Raw genomic sequence first — 22,390 nt, 5'->3', positions numbered from 1 at the left:
GACTACCTCTAGAATAGTATATAGCAAATACAGTCTACCTCTAGAACTTTGCATAGCAAGTATATACACTCCTTCTAGAACTGTATATAGTAGGTACAGACCCCTACTAAACTGTTTTGCAAGTACAGGCTCATTCTAGAACTGGGTACAACAAGTACAGACTATTGGGGAGATTTATCAAACATGGTGTAAAGTAAAAACTGGCTCAGTTGCCCCTAGCAACCAACCAGATTCCATCTTTTATTCCTCACAGACTCTTTGGAAAATGAAAGGTGGAATCTGATTGGTTGCTAGGGGCAACTGAGCCAGTTTTACTTCACACCATGTTTGATAAATCTCCCCCTATAAGTATAGTAAGTATATACTCGTTCTAGAACAGCATATAGTAAATACAGGTCCCTTCTAGAACTGTGTATAGCATGTGCAGACTCATTCTAGAACTGTGTATGGTAAGTATAGGCTACCTCTAGAACTATGTACACTATAACATGAGTATTCAGCTTGGCCAACCGTATCCACCTCTCTGCACCTCTTGTTTCTGGAGGAAACAAAGGGCCCGGGTATTTCTATGGGTTCTCTCAGGCCCAAAGATATCAGGATCTTTAACCAAATCGAGTCTTATAAAGCCAAAAAATACAATATATATATGTGGAAGTAAACAAGAGGATGCTTTGGCTCTTAACTCACACATACTACTCACATACAATATAAAACCCTTTAAATTTCCCTTTAAAATATCTTTATTTGCTACATTTTATATTAATATTTTATGCAAAACTATATAACCCGGATAGAAAAATGTACCAGTATACAATCATATGGAAAATGTACTCATGGCAAAAGGGGTTTAAAAAAACAACAAAAACACAAATTATCACATTTACTACAATACAATCATTTCTGTGCGGTGTAATTCAAGTATTTAAAAAATATTTTTAGTTTTTTTACTTTTTTTTTGTAGTCTAGCTTATATTTGTAGTGGATATAACGCCACAATAGTGTTGTGTGAGGATCATTAAGTAATAGGAGCTAAGCTGCAACACCACCAACCACCACAGGGTGGCAGTGTTTCTGCCAGGTTCTTCTAATCTCACACATCCCCTTTAAGACACATAAATTCTACGGAACCTTGAATGGTATTGAATCATATTTTTGTGATTCCCTATGGCTCTCTCTCCTGCTCTTTATACTTTTTCATATATATAATATTCATAACAAGTCAACACAATATAGATATCCAAAATATAAACAATTACAGTACACATAAGGTTTAGCACAGCTTATTCCTTGCAGAAAAAAAAAAAAAAAAAAAAAAAACAAGAACAAAATATAAACTTTTCCCCACCCCATGTATTTCAAGTTTCATCACTTGGCTGTTATGGGTTACGAGCCAAAAAACGGCAACAAGAACATAAGACGACAGACGTGGACGGAGCCCCCCGCGTCCCACGTGACCCCGCAGATTGTGTCGCTTTAGGTTTGGTTGATTGTCACCCAACCACACAACATCCTGTGGCAGCCGCAGCCTCATTTGGTTATTTCTTCCATGACCTCCATGATAATTACCCGAGGGCCGTGTAGGATGAGGCTCCTGATAGCTTTGAAGTCGTAGTTTAGAACGTTGCGACCGTTAATGGAGACCACAAATTGACAGGTCTAAAAAAAAAAAAAAAAAAAAATTATTAAAATTGATCGATATTATTGCTGTGCAATGCTCCATGGGAAAAGAATATGCAAAGTAGCTAATTTCCAGGAGGAGAAATAAAAACAAACTTGCTCTACAGCGCCACCTACTGGAGGTAGCTTCCTTCACATTAAATGTCTGACGGTTAAAGGTAACCTGTTACCAGGGACGCGGGCACAGAGCCCGCCCGACCCCCCTGGTGCAGCCCCCGGATACTGACCCTTTCTGGCGAGTCCCGTTCCTGGAGCCAGTCCCGGGACGAAGATATCAGTGACCAAAGCCGTGCGCGCGCTGCTAAGGTGAGTCCGATGCCCATAGAGAATGACGGCTCTATTCATTCTCTATGGGCGTCGGACTCATCTCAGCTGCCTTCGGGCGCTGATATCTTCGTCCTGGGACTAGCTCCAGGAACAGGACTTGTCGGAAAGGCTAAGTATCCGGGGGCTGCACCGGGGGCATCGGGCGGGCTCTGTGCCCGCGTCCCCGGTAACAGGTTCCCTTTAAAGGGGATGTATCACCTAGTTTTTCTTTTAATGTTCTGTTTCTATTTTCTGATTGTAATCTTTTTATTTTTAATACATTATATGAGAGCAGCCATCTTACCCAAACTGTTTTAACAGCATTTAGTGATATGCTTTACAGCAAGCTCCATGGACAGAAATGCAGTGACCGTATTCATTGTATAGGACACATTTGTGAGCGTGCTCTGTTACTGGTGCAAAGATCATTCTACGGCTGAGCTGCTATTGTCTTCTCTATTTAGCGGTGTCACCTTTTGTTGTAATTCTGTGCAGACCCCTTTCTAGCAGTCTCCTCCTTATCATCACAGACAGGACAGAAATACCCCCTCTGTCCAGAGCAGCAGGAAATCCCTATTAGAAAACCTCTCCTGCTCTGGACAGTTCCTGACACGGACAGAGGTGGAAGCAGAGAGCACTGTGTCAGACAGACTGGAAAGAATACACCACTTCCTGCAGGACATACAGCAGCTGATAAGTACTGGAAGACTGGAGATTTTAAGTCTTTATAACTTTCTGACACCAGTTGATTTGAAAAACTTGTAGTGCCCCTTTAAATCAAGTTTGTTTGTTTTTTTTTCCCCCAATAAACATTTTTAAATAATTACACACTGATTAGCTGACAGATTTTGTTCCTGGCTTTGGCTTCAATGATCTTTCAGATAAATTTGTGTGTGTAATAGGGCGCTTTCTTACAATTTGACCACTGATTGTAAGGGAAGCTTCATCCAGTAGGTGGCACTGTAGAGCAAGTTCTTTTCTTTCTGGATATTAGTGATTTTGTATATTTTCTATAGCAGTCTATAAAACTCAACAGTAAAAAAGAAAAAAAAAGGCTTTTTTTATCTGTATTTTCAACTATTTAAAGTCTGTATAAAGTTTATATGTGCGGTTTCCACAGGGATCATTTACCTTTATCCCTGCAGCCGCTGCTGCTCCGCTGGGGTCCACTGCCTGGACGTGACATGGCTTCTCTCCTCGTACCACAAATCCCCAGCCCACAGGATCACTGATAACCTGAAGAAGAGGAGGCAAAATTATTCTACCTACAGGAAGAACTGCTTATTGGGCAGCAGGAGAGGGGTGTGCCGATTTTGTGGGCGTAGACTCAAGTCACATGGGACAGAGGCAGTGGGCGGAGATAAAACACCATGCAGCCAATCAGATTCTGGGATTGGGAACAGCAGCAGGTGAGAACTGTGTTGAATTTGTGTTGAGGCATGTGGGCGGGAACAGAGCACGATGTAGCCAATCAGATCCTGCCAATGACAAATCCAGCAGAAGAGGAGTGTGATGATCTTGCGGGAGGTAGTGACCGGAGTAATGGGAGTAAGTGAAGCCTGAAAAGTTGGGGATTCAGGATGTGAGATATAATTTGGGTACGGGACTGATCACAGTATACACCACTGGTCACACTGGCTACTTACAGTCAGCAGTTTCCTTCTATAAGGAGCTCCTGGGGCCAATAGTTCCTCCACTGTAACCGGCCTTTTTAACACTGGTAAAAAAAAATTACAATTATAAATTACAATTCTTATAGTGTCGTCATCAAGCCCACCACAAACCAATAAACACTATCTATTAGAGATGAGCGAACCGGGTTCGGGTTTGAGTCCATCCAAACCCGAACGTTCGGTACTTGATTAGCTGGGGCTGCTGAACTTGGATAAAGCTCTAAGGTTGTCTGGAAAACATGGATACAGCCAATGACTATATCCATGTTTTCCACATAGCCTTAGGGCTTTATCCAAATTCAGCAGCCACCGCTAATCAAATGCCGAACGTTCAGGTTCGGATCGACTCGAGCATGCTCCAGGTTCGCTCATCTCTACTATCTATCTATCCTATGGTAACCGCACATTGGTGGTTTATATATTGCAGCTCATTGTTATATCTCTGGATTTTACATCTTATGATACTACGGTAGATGGCTCAAAAAAGTGAATGAATTTAACACTTACCCGTCAGGAGACTCCTGGAAATAGAGGAAGATATCTCCCGAAGTAAGGATAATGTATATGTCCCAGCAGCTGTATCCTCTCTACAACATACTCACCTCTCCCTGCTCCTGCCCTCCACTGCTGGGCGCTGCCACTGATAGACCAGGGTGGACATCAGGATGTGAAGAGAGTACAATAAGGGAGAGAAGAGGGGCTGTACATATGGCCGGTGGTCTGTACTCTGTTCTGGGGTCAGTATGTAGAGGTAGTCTGGTATGGAATATACAGTATATATTTTATAGGGGTCTGGTTAGAATTTTAGGAATAGTCTGGTTTCAGTTCTTAAAGGGAGCCTGGTCCGGGATCAGGATTAAGGGGGAGTCTGGTCTGAGGTCTGTGCGACCTGTGAGCACAGGGCTCATCACTCCCGGCCAGCTGGGGGGGGGGGGGGGGGGGGGGGGGGGGGGCGCTTAGGCAGAGCTGGCCGCCCTGCGCCCTCCTCCTGTGTCTGCTCCTCCCAGGCTCCCCCCTGCCTCCCTAGAGGTGCCGCGTACTGTCCTACCAATCTTGTGACCGTAAGCAAAACAGTGCTTGCGGTCACAAGATTGATAGGACAGTACACCTACAGATGCACGCTCCCTGGGGATTCCCCAGGAGAGCACACATCAGTGACCCCAGCAACAGCCGGTGGCCTTGTACTTCCAGCACAGGGAGGAAGTACCAGCCCCGATGCACGCTGAGGTCACTGGTGTGTGTGGTGTCGGGGACATTCCCAGGGAGCGCACATCGGCCCGGGGCGACACTGCAGAAAAAGAGAGCCGCGGCAGGGGAGAGAGGTGTTAGGGGAGTTGTGTGTTTTTTTGTTTTTTTTTTAAACTGCACAAAGGGGGATCAATCTATGAGGTGGGCAGACAATATAAGGGGGGACAACACAGGGGGGCCATTTATAAGGGGGACAACACAGGGGGGGGGGGGCATTTATAACGAGGACAACACAGGGGGGGGGCATTTATAAAGGGGGACAACAAAGAGTGGGCCATTTATAAGGGGGACAACAAAGAGTAGGCCATCTATAAAGGAGGGCCATATACTATAAGGGGACTACACAGAGGAGGGTTCTCAGGGAGATGCACATGGGGCCATATATAGGTAAGACTAAAGGGGCCATCTATAAAGGTGGCTACACAGAGGGCAGGGCATATACTATAATAGGGTCACATAGAGTCAGCCTACTCACTAAATGAGGGTGTAAAGGGACCAATACAGATGTGCAGTTTGTAGAGAGATGAGAATGGTGCCAGAGCGAGGAGCAGAGTATGTTTCTCCTGCAGATTCTGTGGATTTGTGGCTCGGAGGAGTTTTCATAACGGCCCAGGGCAGATGGAGAAAAGAAGAAAAAGGAAAAAGGAACAACTCTGATCAGAGAAGACGTCCCCTGTGAGTCACCTGATATAACTGCAGTGTAATATATATGGTGTACAGAACCTGTGTAGGGCTGGCTCTACCTCTATATGACTGTATGAAGTGATAATGATCTGTGTACAGAGGATTTTATTCAGTAGCGGCGGTGGTGTTAGTCAGTATGTGGTGGTTAAAATTAGTCAGTAGCAGCGGTGGTGTTAATCAGTATGTGGTGGTAATATTTGTTACTTGTTATCTGGTACTGTGTTTTATTGGATTTAGTATACTGGTGGTGATAGTAGTGGCGTAGTGGTAATAGTTGCCCCTTGTATTATTGGTAATATCGGTCTCAGTATACAGGATTTGGTCAGTAACAGTATAGCGGTAATATGTATGGTGATAATATTTGTGTGTGTACTGGAGGTTTATATATGCATAATGTGTGTTTAAATATGTGTGACATTGTATATGTGTGTACTATCAGTGGCGGATTATAATGTGGGCTGTTTGGGCGGCCACCTGAGGCTCCAGGGGGGGGGGGGGCAGGGTACATTTAATCCGCCACTGTGTACTATATAGGGTGTATGGGGTGTGTGTACTGTTACACAATGGGTATGGGGGTGTGTGCTGTTATATTATGTGTTTGTAGTGTGTGTTCTGTTATATAATGTATATTCAATAAGTAGGTGTGCATGTGTGTGTACTGGATACTACTTCCCCCTCCAGCCATACACACAACTACTACATGGCTGGGGGAGGTAGTAGTTGTGTGTATGGCTGGAGGGGGTAGTAGTTGTGTGTGACTAGGTGAGTAGTAGTTTTGTGTATGGCTGGGGGGGGTAGTAGTACTTGTGTGTATGGCTGGGAGGGGGTAGGAGTACTTGTGTGTATAGCAGGGAGGGGGTAGGAGTACTTGTGTGTATGGCTGGGAGGGGGTAGGAGTACTTGTGTGTATGGCTGGGGGAGGTAGTTGTGTGTATGGCTGGGAGGGGGTAGGAGTACTTGTGTGTATGGCTGGGGGAGGTAGTTGTGTGTATGGCTAGGAGGGTCGGGTGATGGGTGTTGGATGCCGTCTGGAGAAGTAGGAGGCTGTAGAAGCTTTATGTCACCTTGAGGGGTTCTCAGCAGACCCCCTGGAGTGGTGGTGGTGGGGCCGAAAAAAGTTTTGCACAGGGCGCCATCTACCTTAAGGCCAGCCCTGGTCATATGCACTATTTGGGTTTGAAGTGCCACAGATTGACACAATGTATGTTTTGAATAAATCACGACCGTTGTTGCAATTTGCAACAACGGTCGTGATTTATACAAAACATACGTTGTATTTGAATGAATGGATTCCCAGCAGGAGCTTATACACATAGGGGAAGATTTATCAAACATGGTGTAAAGTGAAACTGGCTCAGTTGCCCCTAGCAACCAATCAGATTCCACCTTTCATTTCTCACAGACTCCTTGGAAAATGAAAGGTGGAATCTGATTGGTTGCTAGGGGCAACTGAGCCAGTTTCACTTTACACCATGTTTGATAAATCTCCCCCATAGTATACACTCCGGCCAGGATTCTATCCAGCCGCATGAAAAACTGACATGTCAGTTTTCTGCTGCCGCTATTCACTTGTGTGCAGCGGGAAATTGGGATGCGGGTGCAGACGGGTGCACCCACATCCAAATTCACCAAAAATTAGGATCATCCGGACGGTATTACCAACCAAGATGATCTTCAGTAACACCGGCCGTTCTGTGACAGAATGCCCGGTGTTATACCCAGTGGGAACATGGCCTGAGGGTGGGTGCTATACTGGGCGTTAGGTCACAACATTTTGTGTAATGCTCAACGCGCCTCATGTCGCTTTTTGAATGTTGGCGAATGTGAATGAACTTTCGTGTACACAATTATAACATGAAATCTCGTTGGATGCTCTGTTCATGCAGTACCTCACTTTTTCCTGCAGATGTCACTATTGTAGCTTTACTAACTGGCTGCAGATCATACACAACAATAGAGGCAATGAGATCTGCATGCTACCAAAGGGGATAATTCATAGAAGAAGCAGCTTATGATTTCCAATAAGGAACAGACCCCTCCAATCACTAAAATCTTTATACCGGCCCTATAGTCCTGCACTATATAGCGATGACCGTAGAAGAGATCAGACAAAAAAAAAAAAAAAAAAAAAGAGGGGCCTAAGTGATGACAGATCCTCAGCAGATCGCCTGAGGGATCGGCAGGATTCCTGTATACGAGGTAGGGTCAGGGAGTGTGTAAACCTATACACTGGGTCGGTGAGCTGTAGAGAGCCAACATACAGACATGTAGCTGCTCCACTGCCAGGGACGTATCGGGCGACAGTACTAGGAGAAAAGTATAGCAGCGGATAACAAACGTTATTACATTACAATAACCAGACACATTGATGGATAAAAAGAGTGCAGTAATACAGCTTAGTACCATTGACGTGAATGGAGGTGAAGTGTAATACCACTCACGACCTTAGCATAAAGGTGGTGCTGTTTTTCCCTGGATAACTATATACACTTAGTTTGGATGTGAGGATTTCAGATTCTGTTACTGCTCTTTGGTTTGTGATGGGCTTATGTCTATACATACAGAAGCTAATACAAATAAGCAGAGCTGCAGTGCAAAGCATGTGGGACAGACAAGACAGACACCATGACGCAAAGCCAGCGCAGCCGTGTGTAACTTACCCTTTAACTCACCTGATTTAGGCTCAGAGAGTGCTACAGGTGGACTGTTAAAGAGGAAGGAGCTACTACTGTAGTACCCACCACCATAACCACCGCCATAAGCGGCGCCCAGACTGCATCTCCTGAGGGCCGATATTGTGCAGTCCTCACTGCCGGCCAACGCTGTAAAGAAAAAAAAGATGACGAGTTAAATCTACAGCTCAGTCCGTAAAGTGTGTGCAGAGTGCCCCCCCAGTCCCAGGATATGGCAGACATTACATGCACAGACCCTTAAATAATATCCTGGTTCAATATCAGATTTCCCGCAATTCATCCTCTATGGGACGGCCAAACGTGACTAAGGATCAGCCGATGATCGTTGTCATCGTCTGACCGTTAATATAGGTTCAGACCTATAATTGTCGGCCACCGACCGCGCACCGTTATGTGTAATAGCGGTGCGCGCCCGGAGGCCAACGATTTGCAAAAGAAATACATTAACTATCCCTGGGTCCCGTGCGCTGCAGCTTTACAGGCCGGGACCGCTGCGGCCAGTGATTGGCTGAGAGGCCTGTCAGCTAAGACAGACCACTCTGAAGCTGCAGAGCGCAGGACCCGGGAAGAAGAGGAGCAGGAGGAGCCCTGAAACCGGCATAGGTAATGTATACCAGCTTAGCAATGGCTGCAAGGACATCGGTAACGATGTCCCTGCAGCCCTTGTTAAACGATTATCATGCAGTGTAAGAGGCCCTGTAAACGAGCGCCGATCTAGCCAATCGGCGCTCGTTTACATTTATTATCGGCCCCCCATCAGCCTGTCTAATAGTAACTCAGAGGTCGGCCCCAAACAATGGATAGATGGGAATAAGATTATAATAGCCACTGATCTAGTATCAGCAGAGTTAAAGGACTACTCCGGCAAAAACAACATTTCTTTCACATCAACTGGTGCCAGAAAGTGCCAGAGATTTGTATTTTACTTCTCTTTAAAAATCTACAGTCTTCCAGGACTTATCAGCTGCTGCATGTCCTGCAGGAAGTGGTGCATTCTTTCCAGTCTGACACAGTGCTCTCTGCTACCACCTCTGTCCATGTCAGGAACTGTCCAAAGCAGTAGCAAATCCCCATAAAAAACCTCTCCTGCTCTGGACAGTTCCTGACATGGACAGAAGTGGCAGCAGAGAGCACTGTGTCAGACTGGAGAGAATACACCACTTCCTGCAGGACAAACAGCAGCAGATAAGTACTGGAAGACTGGAGATTTTTAAATAGAAGTAAATTACAAATCTATCTAATTTTCTGACACCAGTCGATCTGAAAGATTTTTTTTGCCAGGAGTACCCCTTTAATATCAAGCACCACCATGGGGTGGGGTGACAGTGGGATTTAGAACCTGTTGGGTACCCAGCACCCACATGGTGGTTGGTTATAGTCATAGTCCAGGTACTGGTGCCGTCTATACTAAGAGGAGAAGGTAAGGGATGAGTTACCAGAGAGGAAGTTTGTCGGCCTTTCCGGGATCTGTTTTCGGAGGCAAAATGGGCTGTCCGGACTGTCCACCAAAGATGGGGGTCTTTTAACAAGAAGTTCCATGAGCCGCCGTCTCCTCCTGAAATTCATCCGGAACTGGTATAGAAGGTTTCCGTCCACAAAGTGGTGTTTGCCCGATACTGTGAGGGGGGAGAAGGAAACATGAGACCAAATCCATCAATCCACTGCCCACCAGGTTACATTTACAGTGAGTACTCCCTCACACAGTGACCCTCAGGCTTATCAGAAATATACAGGCTTCATACCATCCCCTGAACTTCCTACTATTATCCAACCTTAATCTTGTATCCTATTATGGACATTTGGCCGGCCCCCGAGGAACACTTTACACTTTAAAGGGGTACTCCAGCAAAAATGTTTTTCTTTCATTTCAACTAGTTTTAGAAATTTATATAGACCTGTAATTTACTTCTTTTAATTTACTACTTTTAAAAAATCTCAAGTGTTCCCATACGTATCAGCAGCTGTATGCCCTGCAGGAAGTAGTGTATTTTTCTAGTCTGACACAGTGTTCTCTGCTGCCAACTCTGTCCATGTCAGGAACTGTCCACAGCAGGAGAGGTTTTCTATGACGATTTGCTGCTGCTCTGGACAGTTCCTGACATGGGCAGCGGTGGCAGCACTGTGTCAGACTGGAAAGAATACACCACTTCCTGCAGGACATGCAGCAGCTGAAAAGTACTGGAAGGCTTGAGATTTTTAAATAGAAGTAAATTACAGATCTATATAACTTTCTGAGCTAGTTTATTGAAAGAAAAAGATTTTTGCTGTAAAGATTTTTGCTTTAAAACTTCTTCTTCATGGGGAACAAACCTGCCAACAGCATCACTTATGCTAGGACTGTCTTAGGAAGTGGAACGCAAAGCAGTGGGGGTTTTGTAATTCTTGCCCAAAAGTAGGGGGCGTTACCAGGGGGCAGGGTTTAAATATCATCATTTTGGCTTCTTTTTGCCATACATGTATGGTGGATGCACGCTCGGGGAGTGTGGACTGTCAGCAGCCAACACTCATAATCTGTCACCTGGAAGAGAGATCACTCTGATATCGCTCATTTCATCCCCAGATGCCACAGTCAAAAGTAACCGTGGCATCTAGGTGGTTATTTGACAGGCGACTGGGTACTAAACGGAAGCCAGAAGCTTTCTAAATCTACTAATGAAGTTTGACAGAGATAGAATACGGATAGTACACTGCAATTCTATAGCATTCAAAACAAGAGTCCGTGGAGCCTCAGTTACGAGTCTCAAAACACAGGATAGCCAGATATCTCTAGCCTGTTGCCAACGGGGTGCCTCCATGATGGGGAGAGCACCACACCACCCTGATAAATAACCCCTTAAGTCCCACTCGGTTGCGAGTATTGGAACATAGACAGGGAAACAACAGGGTGGCCCCTTTTGTCAATGTCTAACTCAAGGTGCGAGTATTGCGATCATGACAAGGGCTTGCAAAGGCAGGCTTCCACCCACAGACAGCCGTTTCGGGGTTTTTGCCCCTCGTCAGTGTGGGGTAGGATTCTGGCTAGTTGGGGCAATGAAAAATCAACCAACAAAACACAGTAATCACTGAACTCAAGGAGAACAGCGAAAAAAATTCCAATGAAGTACTCAATCAAGAGTCTCCACTGATGCCCCCAAAAATTATTTATCAGGGTGGTGTGGTGCTCTCCCCATCATGGAGGCACCCCGTTGGCAACAGGCTAGAGATATCTGGCTATCCCGTGTTTTGAGACTCGTAACTTAGGCTCCACGGACTCTTGTTTTGCATATTTAAATTTTTGGGGGCATCAGTGGAGACTCTTGATTGAGTACTTCATTGGATTTTTTTTCGCTGTTCTCCTTGAGTTCAGTGATTACTGTGTTTTGTTGGTTAATTCTATAGCATTGCAGTGTACTAACCCTTATGTTCAAGCAACAAAATAAAAATAAAAAAATTTCCACACACTAACACTAATTATATATATATATATCTATATATACACACATATATATATATATATATATACATATACACACACACATAAACATGATTGTTATAATTCACTCACATTAATTCTAAGTTGAATTTGATGGACTCTTGTCTTCTTTCAATCTAATTAACTATATTACTATGTTAGTAATACTGCGGTGAATTCACATTTCACTACAAGGTCACCATTATGAGAAGCGTGTCTCATGTTTAATATGGAGGAGATGGAGAATAGTACAAGAGGTGATGTTTACCAACATTAGGGACAACCAGTCAGACCAGACCGAACAGCCACAGGGGATCCCGAGTGCCCGGTCACCGCAGGAATTCCATCGTTTGTTATGAGTTATAACACTTCATTTGTACTAGTAACATATATATCCCTCCAGGACTGCCGACCTAACACGTATGCAAGGCCTAACTGCTCGGCATTAAGAGGTACTCCAGAAAGTTATATAGATTTGTACATTTCTCAAATCTTCTAGTACTTATCAGCTGCTGTATGTCCTGTAGGAAGTGGTGTATTCTTCCCAGTCTGACACAGTGCTCTCTGCTGCCACATCTGTCCATGTTAGGAACTGTCCAGAGCAGGAGAGGTTTTCTATAGGGATTTACTAGAGATTTTTAAATTAAAGAAATTTACAAAATCAGTTTACCTTTCTGGAACCAGTTGATTTAAAGGGAAAATAAAGGAATAATAAATATATAAATATTATCTATCTATCTTACTGCTGGTTAATCTGGGTTTTGGTTTTTTTTCTGTTTAGAATACACGTTTCCTATAGTAGTACGGGAACATGGACTTGTTGTTTCCTTCTTGTTGTTTGATGATTCACCTTTGTACCGTCTCTAGTTACAGGTAAACACGATGTGCAGCCAATGATTGTCCAGGGGGGCCGCAGACCCTTACATTGCGAGAGCTCTTTGGACTCGCTGTGTTTTCAGGCCGGGTAAACACTGACCCTCTCCTCATGTATTCATGCAGTAAAGGTTTCCTTTCCCTGTACATATTGATGCATCAGAGAGGCCATTATGTTGTCAATGCCATTTGCATGCCTGAGAGGATGCGTGCGGTGCACGGTCGCTTGTGGTCAGGGTGTAAAACATACCACTTCTTCCAGCTAATACTTTAATAATTTAAAGTGATACTACATGGTTACCTTCTACCAAAAGCAGAATGTCCACAGGTTTTGTGAGATGCCCTATTAACGTTAATGGAACAGAGCTGCAATACAACCCACAACCTAAGGTCAGGTGTGGCGCTGTTTCTGGAACAAAGCAGCCATGTTGTGATAATCCCTTTAAACTGCACCATTTTTTGCAAGGCTAAGTTCCTCTCCACATCCCTTTTCTCCCCAATATCAATTATATATATATATATATATATATATATATATATATATATATATATATATATATATATAGACAAAGGATTACACAAGGCTGCACTTGCACAACAACAAATATGAGGCAATGCGTTCAGCTGGTCAGAAAATGTCCTGAGAAATTTTGGGTTGTGTCCCTTTAAGTGGATCCAGCCAGACGACTGACACATCAAAGCAGCTGTGGTGTCCCTAAGGGATTAGATTAGCATTTCTACTTGCTGCGGGAACATGATCAAAATATGTACAGAGCGACATATACAATTACATAGAGCCGGGGGAGAAGGAGATCTGTAGTGTATAAATATTCAGGGCTCAGAGCAGGACTCAGCCATCACCTGCCATTACATATGAGGACTTAGGACTGCTGGGACCTCCAGGATCCACTAGTCCGACTGCTGTGATCCTGAGAGTGGAGATCATATGTCTCCTGAAGTAGCGGCACATGTACCTGGCCAATGCTCCATTCACTCTCTATGGGACATAGGGGAGTCCGGCACTCATGTACGAGTCTGACAAAGAATCAATGGAGCTGTGATCGGGCATGTGCGCTGCCGTTCCATTCGTTCAGCAGATGATTGACCACATATTTAATGGGAACCCCAATCCAAACCTTTTAGTATAGTCAGATCGGCACAGAAATGCTGAGATGAATGCTGCCCTCCATCTGTAAATCGGTGGTGCGGTTCTTGAGATATTGTCCTAAAGCATTTTATGCAAATGAGCTTCTTTGGTACACTGGTGGCGGTCACAACCCCCCTCTTTACACCGCTTTCCCGGGCCGCCATCGACACAGTTTCTACAATATTCATGATGATTAAGCAGTGACGTTGTTCTGAGCTCAAATCATCATCAATACCAGTGAAGCCACGTCATTGGCGGGCTGGGAAAGTGGTGTACAAAGGGGACTTGGACTGCCACCAGTGTACCAAGGAAGCTAATTTGCATATATAAAGTTTTAGGGCAATATCTCAGGAGCCGGACCACCGATTTACAAAAGGAGCACAGCGTTCATCTCAGCATCACAGCACCCACCTGCCCTTGTTTATGCTGAGAAGGGGAGAGGATGATCAAATGAGAGTGAGACGCCTCTGTCTAACCACCTATATGCTGGGGTTGCTATTCAATCTGCAGTGATTTGACTCATCTCCGATCCCAGCCAGTAGAACTCAGATCACAGCAGTGGAAACCCCTAGATAATACAGCCAGCACCCAATATGGAGCAGGTTCCGTTTCTTCGCTCGTCCCATACAGCCCTCACTACTCCATGAGCTATATAACCCATGAAACAATAAGAGAGGTTATCCAGGATTAGGAAAACAAGGCCATACTTGTTCTTAGGTTCAATGAAACAAAATTGCAATACCCCATGTAAACTGAGGACACGAGTGGCGCTGTTTCTGGAAGAAAGCAGCTATGTTTCTCTAACCCTAGATAATCCCTGTAAGGGGTTAAACAAAAGCGGTCACTTGACGACTGAATTTTCTGTGATTAATCCCTCCCCGTGTTATCAGTCAGGTCATCTTACTACGAACATCAGTAAATCTTATTCGCTGTCTGAAAAAGGTAAAATAACAGAAGCAAATCAGACTTGTGAAATTCCTTCCTGACAATTAAAACAAACAGTAAGAGTGCAGCGGCTATCCTGGAAGGGCGCCGGCTTCCAACCATTATATAACGGGTTGCTATGTGTTTTTGGCATGAAGATGGTTAATTCTGTACTGGCAGGAAACCTCGGCACATTTCACATCAGAAGAGGCTTTAAAGTCATTTTCGGTGTTTATAGGGAGAAAATACTCTTTTTAAAAAAAAATTTGCACAATGTTTTTGAGTCCCGCATTAGTGCTGCTTGGTGTGGCCAGAATCAGTCTGCCTCCCCCTTTGGCAGCTGGCAGTATATATTATATATTATACAGAAGACATTATCAGCTATACTACTGCAGAGGCTCTGGTTCTTTACTGAACTTCTGAATCTACTGACTGCTTTGTGGTAAACAGAAGTTCCCTATGCAGAGACCTGTCAGTGGGAAGAGTGACTGAGCATGTGCGTCCTCCAGACCTGGCAGAAGAGTGACCGAGCATGTGCGTCCTCCAGACCTGTCAGTGGGAAGAGTGACCGAGCATGTGCGTCCTCCAGACCTGGCAGAAGAGTGACCGAGCATGTGCGTCCTCCAGACCTGGCAGAAGAGTGACCGAGCATGTGCGTCCTCCAGACCTGGCAGAAGAGTGACCGAGCATGTGCGTCCTCCAGACCTGGCAGAAGAGTGACCGAGCATGTGCGTCCTCCAGACCTGGCAGAAGAGTGACCGAGCATGTGCGTCCTCCAGACCTGGCAGAAGAGTGACCGAGCATGTGCGTCCTCCAGACCTGGCAGAAGAGTGACCGAGCATGTGCGTCCTCCAGACCTGGCAGAAGAGTGACCGAGCATGTGCGTCCTCCAGACCTGGCAGAAGAGTGACCGAGCATGTGCGTCCTCCAGACCTGGCAGAAGAGTGACCGAGCATGTGCGTCCTCCAGACCTGGCAGAAGAGTGACCGAGCATGTGCGTCCTCCAGACCTGGCAGAAGAGTGACCGAGCATGTGCGTCCTCCAGACCTGGCAGAAGAGTGACCGAGCATGTGCGTCCTCCAGACCTGGCAGAAGAGTGACCGAGCATGTGCGTCCTCCAGACCTGGCAGAAGAGTGACCGAGCATGTGCGTCCTCCAGACCTGGCAGAAGAGTGACCGAGCATGTGCGTCCTCCAGACCTGGCAGAAGAGTGACCGAGCATGTGCGTCCTCCAGACCTGGCAGAAGAGTGACCGAGCATGTGCGTCCTCCAGACCTGGCAGAAGAGTGACCGAGCATGTGCGTCCTCCAGACCTGGCAGAAGAGTGACCGAGCATGTGCGTCCTCCAGACCTGGCAGAAGAGTGACCGAGCATGTGCGTCCTCCAGACCTGGCAGAAGAGTGACCGAGCATGTGCGTCCTCCAGACCTGGCAGAAGAGTGACCGAGCATGTGCGTCCTCCAGACCTGGCAGAAGAGTGACCGAGCATGTGCGTCCTCCAGACCTGGCAGAAGAGTGACCGAGCATGTGCGTCCTCCAGACCTGGCAGAAGAGTGACCGAGCATGTGCGTCCTCCAGACCTGGCAGAAGAGTGACCGAGCATGTGCGTCCTCCAGACCTGGCAGAAGAGTGACCGAGCATGTGCGTCCTCCAGACCTGGCAGAAGAGTGACCGAGCATGTGCGTCCTCCAGACCTGGCAGAAGAGTGACCGAGCATGTGCGTCCTCCAGACCTGGCAGAAGAGTGACCGAGCATGTGCGTCCTCCAGACCTGGCAGAAGAGTGACCGAGCATGTGCGTCCTCCAGACCTGGCAGAAGAGTGACCGAGCATGTGCGTCCTCCAGACCTGGCAGAAGAGTGACCGAGCATGTGCGTCCTCCAGACCTGGCAGAAGAGTGACCGAGCATGTGCGTCCTCCAGACCTGGCAGAAGAGTGACCGAGCATGTGCGTCCTCCAGACCTGGCAGAAGAGTGACCGAGCATGTGCGTCCTCCAGACCTGGCAGAAGAGTGACCGAGCATGTGCGTCCTCCAGACCTGGCAGAAGAGTGACCGAGCATGTGCGTCCTCCAGACCTGGCAGAAGAGTGACCGAGCATGTGCGTCCTCCAGACCTGGCAGAAGAGTGACCGAGCATGTGCGTCCTCCAGACCTGGCAGAAGAGTGACCGAGCATGTGCGTCCTCCAGACCTGGCAGAAGAGTGACCGAGCATGTGCGTCCTCCAGACCTGGCAGAAGAGTGACTGAGCATGTGCGTCCTCCAGGACTCAGCTCAGTAAGTAGGTGGAGAATGTCGGCCTAAAGGGGAACTATCAGCAGATTAGAGGACTCTAACCTGCTGATAGCTCCCTATTGCACATGGGGTGCTGTGGATGAAGGTACACCTCTAACCTTCCTCCTCAGCGCCGTTTCTGTGCTGTTAGAAGTGTACTCCTCAGACTGGAGCCCTGTTCGCAGAATTGCACAAGACCCCCCCACCCCCAGAGTGCTAGCCGCGCTTCTCTTACCATGTTGTATGACAGCGTGCTCCAGAAGACGCTGGCCCAGCTCCTCGGCATCCGTTCGGGCATCAGCCTCTTGTCCTAGGATCAGCCAGTCTATAAATTCTGAGGCAACAAAGGAGCGTTCATATGTCACCCCGTCTTCTTCTCTGGCCTGTAGCAGGGAGTTGTCTGTATTCATTACTCTATAGTGACATAAATCAATGTAATAAGCCATTTAGCCATGGTGGTGTAGCAGCCCCGGCAGTGCCCATATGATATATTAGCGGCATATAATCCCGGCAGTGCCCATATGATATATTAGCGGCATATAGTCCCGGCAGTGCCTATATGATATATTAGCGGCATATAATAGCCCTGGCAGTGCCCATATGATATATTAGTGGAATATAGTCCCGGCAGTGCCCATATGATATATTAGTAGCATATAGTAGCCCTAGCAGTGCCCATATGATATATTAGCGGCATATAATTGCCCTGGCAGTGCCCATATGATATATTAGCAGCATATAATCCCGGCAGTGCCCATATGATATATTAGCAGCATATAGCCCCAGCAGTGCCCATATGATATATTCGTGGCATATAATAGCCCTGGCAGTGCCCATATGATATATTAGCGGCATATAATAGCCCTGGCAGTGCCTATATGATATATTAGCAGCATATAATCCCGGCAGTGCCCATATGATATATTAGCAGCATTTAATCCCAGCAGTGCCCATATGATATATTAGCGGCATATAATAGCCCTGGCAGTGCCCATATGATTTATTAGCGGCATATAATCCCGGCAGTGCCCATATGATATATTAGCTGCATATAATAGCCCTGGCAGTGCCTATATGATATATTAGCAGCATATAATAGCCCTGGCAGTGCCTATATGATATATTAGCAGCATGTAGTAGCCCCAGCAGTGCCCATATGATATATTAGCGGCATATAATCCCGGCAGTGCCTATGTGATATATTAGCGGCATATAGTCCCGGCAGTGCCCATATGATATATTAGCGGCATATAATCCCGGCAGTGCCCATATGATATATTAGTGGCATATAATCTCGGCAGTGCCCATATGATATATTAGCAGCATATAGTAGCCCCGGCAGTGCCCATATGATATATTAGCAGCATATAGTAGCACCGGCAGTGCCCATATAATATATTAGCAGCATATAGTAGCCCCGGCAGTGCCCATATGATATATTAGCAGCATATAGTAGCCCCGGCAGTGCCCATATGATATATTAGCAGCATATAGTAGCCCCGGCAGTGCCCATATGGTATATCAGCAGCATATAGTAGCCTCAGCAGTGCCTATATGATATATTAGTAGCATATAGTAGCCCTAGCAGTGCCCATATGGTATATCAGCAGCATATAGTAGCCTCAGCAGTGCCTATATGATATATTAGTAGCATATAGTAGCCCTAGCAGTGCCCATATGATAGATTAGCAGCATATAGTAGCCCCGGCAGTGCCCATATAATATATTAGCAGCATATAGTAGCCCCGGCAGTGCCCATATGGTATATCAGCAGCATATAGTAGCCTCAGCTGTGCCCATATGATAGATTAGCAGCATATAGTAGCCCCGGCAGTGCCCATATAATATATTAGCAGCATATAGTAGCCCCGGCAGTGCCCATATGGTATATCAGCAGCATAAAGTACTCCCGGCGACAGTACCGTCCCAGTATAGTTAGCACGCCCCCTCCGGCCTCCGGCCTCAGCTGTGAGATCTCAGCCAGAGTTTCTCCCCCTTCCTTCATCTTTTGGAAAACGTCCACCAACCCCGTCTGCCAAGTGGATTTACACATGATGGCCGAGAGTCCGCCAGGGATTATGGATGTCAGACGTATAAGTGCAGTAGTTGGTGAGCTGTACCCAGGTTATTGTACGGGAAAGAAGAGGTCTCCGAGGGCAGTCACAGCTAAAACTACAGCAGCACTACATCTCCTTCTATATCACCGGGAACCGGGAGACCCAGACAGCCCACTAACCACAGAGCCATGACCTATATGCCATGACTTAAGATGAGAATACCCCTTTAACACAAAAGAGAGTTATCAGCAGTCTCCCTGGATTTAAAGGGGTTGATCCCCAAATTTTCCAGCAAGTGCCAGAGATTTGTAATTTACTTCTATTAAAAAAAAATCTCAAGTCTTCTAGTACTTCCAGTCAGACGGAAAGGAATACACCCCTTCCTGCAGCACATACAGCAGCTGATAAGTACCGAAAGACTGGAGATTTTTTTTTTTAATAGAAGTAAATTACAAGTCTGGCACTTTCAGGGACCAGTTGATTTGAAAGAATTTTTTTTTGTGTGAACAACCCCTTTAATGTACGCAAGTGACCTCTTTGGTCCCATTTACTAATGGCTGCCTGGGGCCGGGCTATAGGCGGCTGATAATGAGTAAAACACTGAATCCATTGTTTTGTCTGAGTTATTGAACAGTGTATGTAATGGTGCATTAACCCTGATGGTGCGTCCTGATTACACCGTGTAGATAGAAGACACGTAACTATAGGAAGCTTGGGGAAACTCACTCATGCCATAAAACAGCATATTTCGCCCCCAAATCACATGCGCCCCTATATAGGGGTTATCCAGGATTTGGGAAAACACAGCCACTTTCTTCTAGAAACAGCGCCACTCTTGTCCTAAGTTTGTGAACAGTATTGCAGCTCACCTTTAGTGAGTGAATGGATCTGACCTGCAATACTGTACACAGCCCGAGAACAGTGGTGGCGCTGTTTTTGGAAGAAAGCAGCTATATTTTTCTGATTTAAAAAAAAAATCTTGGTCTAGAAGCTTCCATACTTACTTCTCATAAAGGCGCTGCCCTCGGAAAATCACCCTAACTTCAAGAACCAGGGGGAACGTTCCATCGTCTCTCCTGAAGCGGTAGAAGAGTCTGGCATCTCTGAATTCCTTATATTTGTCACAAACTGCAACATGAAACACAAGGGTGGGATTAATATCCAGCAATACTGTTACATGGGAGGCCTGGTGTTATGACTGCACTGTGCCCCGCCCACGAGGGAGTGTAGTGCCCCGCCCACGAGGGAGTGTAGTGCCCCGCCCACGAGGGAGTGTAGTGCCCCGCCCACGAGGGAGTGTAGTTTCAGGCACACGTGGGGACATCAGTACAGTCACCGCCAGCTACTTACCGTGGTGTATGCTGTTATGATCGATCAGTTTTTGCATAATTTCTTTTGCTACGGCCCGGTCTGCAGCTTCTTTGTGATCCATAATCCAGTCGATAGCTTCCCTGGCCACAAAGCTGTTGGGATAGGTGCTGACATTGTGTCTCCTGTCCTTTATTATCTTGTCTTCATGAAAGCGCAACCTGAGAGAAAATTAAAATAAAAAAAAGTAATGAATTAAATAAATGCAGCAATAATATTAATGCCTTAAAGTTATATCCCCATTTCTGCTTGTTATCACTATCTCTAAATTAGTAACCCTACAGTCTCATCACTTCTAATTCTTAATCTAAAGCGGAGTCACTTTTTGTGGCTCCAATAAAAAAAAAAAATAAAAAAAAAAATTGTCAACTTTCCAAAAACTCTTTTTATATACTTGGAATGGAATCCAAGTGTGGTCTAAGTCCAGATGGACACATAGGAGGTCAGAGAGGTCACATTGACAAACATGGCTAACTCAGGAGGAAGTCTGCCACCACACTGGCCAATAGTCGAAATAACACAAATTATTGTTTATTACGAATAGTAATAAAAAATTTTTTTTTTTTTTTTTAATTTAAATATTTTTGTAATGCTGGGAGGGTTATTTTGAGGTCAAGTTGCTGATGAGTTCACTGTGATTAAACCTCCCAGTATTACAAAGAAGCTACAATGTTGCAGATAAAGCCTGTCAGGGACTTGTTTACATCAGCTGTCTCAGAAGGGAGGGGGGAGGGAGGGGGAGATGGAGAGATCTGCAACATTGTAGCTTTTTTGTAATGCCTGGAGGGTTAATCACAGTGAGCTCATCAGCAATTTGACCTCAAAATAACCATCCCAGCATTACAAAGAAGCTACAAGGTTGCAGATAAAGCATGCCAGGGACTTGTTTACATCAGCCGACTGAGGAGGGTGGGGGATAGGAGACAGAGAGAAAAGCTCACGCACAGATTTTTGTGTTTTCAGCAGAAAGCAGCAGCTCAGAACTGGGGGAAGGAGACTGAATAGATAATAACAAGTATAGAAGGAATTGTTAGTCTCCCCATGGGCAACAACGTATCAAAAGTTATGTTTGAGTGGAATACCCCTTTAAAGAAATGTAAAATTTAACAATTTGTTAAAGAAAAAAAAGAAACATTATATATATATATATATATATATATATATATATATATATATATATATATATGTGTAATTATTTTATATGGTTTTTTTTTACTTTCTTAAGGAAAATACACTTCACATATAGATCCGATTGCTTAGACGCCCTTTCCTTGGGTGATGATCACACCCTGCCATAGATTCACACATACTAAGTGGAAATCACTGTGAATCTTGCCCAATTTTGATGCTGTTTCAACTCTGGTGAGAAAAATGATGAAGTTCCCTTGAGACGGGCAGAGAAAATATAATCTAGGGCAGCGGAGTACGCCTGATAAATAATACATCAAAGACCTTGTTTACAGCTCATACATGGGATTTCTTGGTAAAATGGCTTCTTATTGACTCGACAAGCAACTGTTAGGGCGCCACTCCTGGTGGGTAAACGTTACTACACAACAGCAATGTGATCTTATGTGCTACCAGCAGATATCCTGTGACTTACACCTGCCTGCCCATTATTCCCCATATCCATATATTCTAGAAGGATTTATCCAGACTTAGAAAAACATGGCCGTTTTCTTCCAGAAACAGTGCCACTCTTTGCAACTCGGTTCTATAGAAGTGAATGGAGCTGAACTGTAATACCACACACAACCTGACGACAGGGGTGGCGCTATTCAAGCAAGAAAGTACCTCTGCTCTTTCTAATCCTGGATAACCCTTAGTAAATTCTGCCAAACGACGACTGTAACCTCTACCCCCGTTATAGCGACCCACCTGGTGGGAGGACTACATAGCAGTCCACACAAGATCCGAGAACAATCATCCATTTACGTTCTGCCACTATACGGGTAAAACACGCCCCTATAGATCACACTGTTTATAATGGTACACACTTTTTGCCGCAGTATACAGAGGT

General features: G+C 45.5%; 1 protein-coding gene across 3 annotated transcripts in view; it reads right to left on the bottom strand.

The window, feature by feature from the left end:
- Nucleotides 1-324: 324 nt before the first annotated feature.
- Nucleotides 325-22,390, bottom strand: part of DEPTOR (DEP domain containing MTOR interacting protein) — a 34,067-nt gene continuing 12,001 nt past the window's right edge. For 2 of the 3 annotated variants that reach the window (XM_069957163.1, XM_069957165.1), the window contains 8 exons: nucleotides 20,353-20,531; nucleotides 20,007-20,130; nucleotides 17,181-17,359; nucleotides 9,718-9,897; nucleotides 8,249-8,410; nucleotides 3,630-3,700; nucleotides 3,115-3,219; nucleotides 325-1,656 (listed from right to left, as the gene is read on the bottom strand). In XM_069957163.1, the coding sequence (XP_069813264.1) occupies nucleotides 1,528-1,656; nucleotides 3,115-3,219; nucleotides 3,630-3,700; nucleotides 8,249-8,410; nucleotides 9,718-9,897; nucleotides 17,181-17,359; nucleotides 20,007-20,130; nucleotides 20,353-20,531 (1,129 nt within the window). In that variant the 3' untranslated portion in view covers nucleotides 325-1,527. The remainder of the gene's footprint in view (nucleotides 1,657-3,114; nucleotides 3,220-3,629; nucleotides 3,701-8,248; nucleotides 8,411-9,717; nucleotides 9,898-17,180; nucleotides 17,360-20,006; nucleotides 20,131-20,352; nucleotides 20,532-22,390) is intronic. The other variant, XM_069957164.1, reaches the window with a different exon arrangement.

Source organism: Dendropsophus ebraccatus, chromosome 2 (genome assembly GCF_027789765.1).
Source record: "Dendropsophus ebraccatus isolate aDenEbr1 chromosome 2, aDenEbr1.pat, whole genome shotgun sequence".
In the NCBI taxonomy this organism is placed as follows: domain Eukaryota; kingdom Metazoa; phylum Chordata; class Amphibia; order Anura; family Hylidae; genus Dendropsophus; species Dendropsophus ebraccatus.
This window is presented reverse-complemented; position numbering and strand designations above follow the sequence as displayed.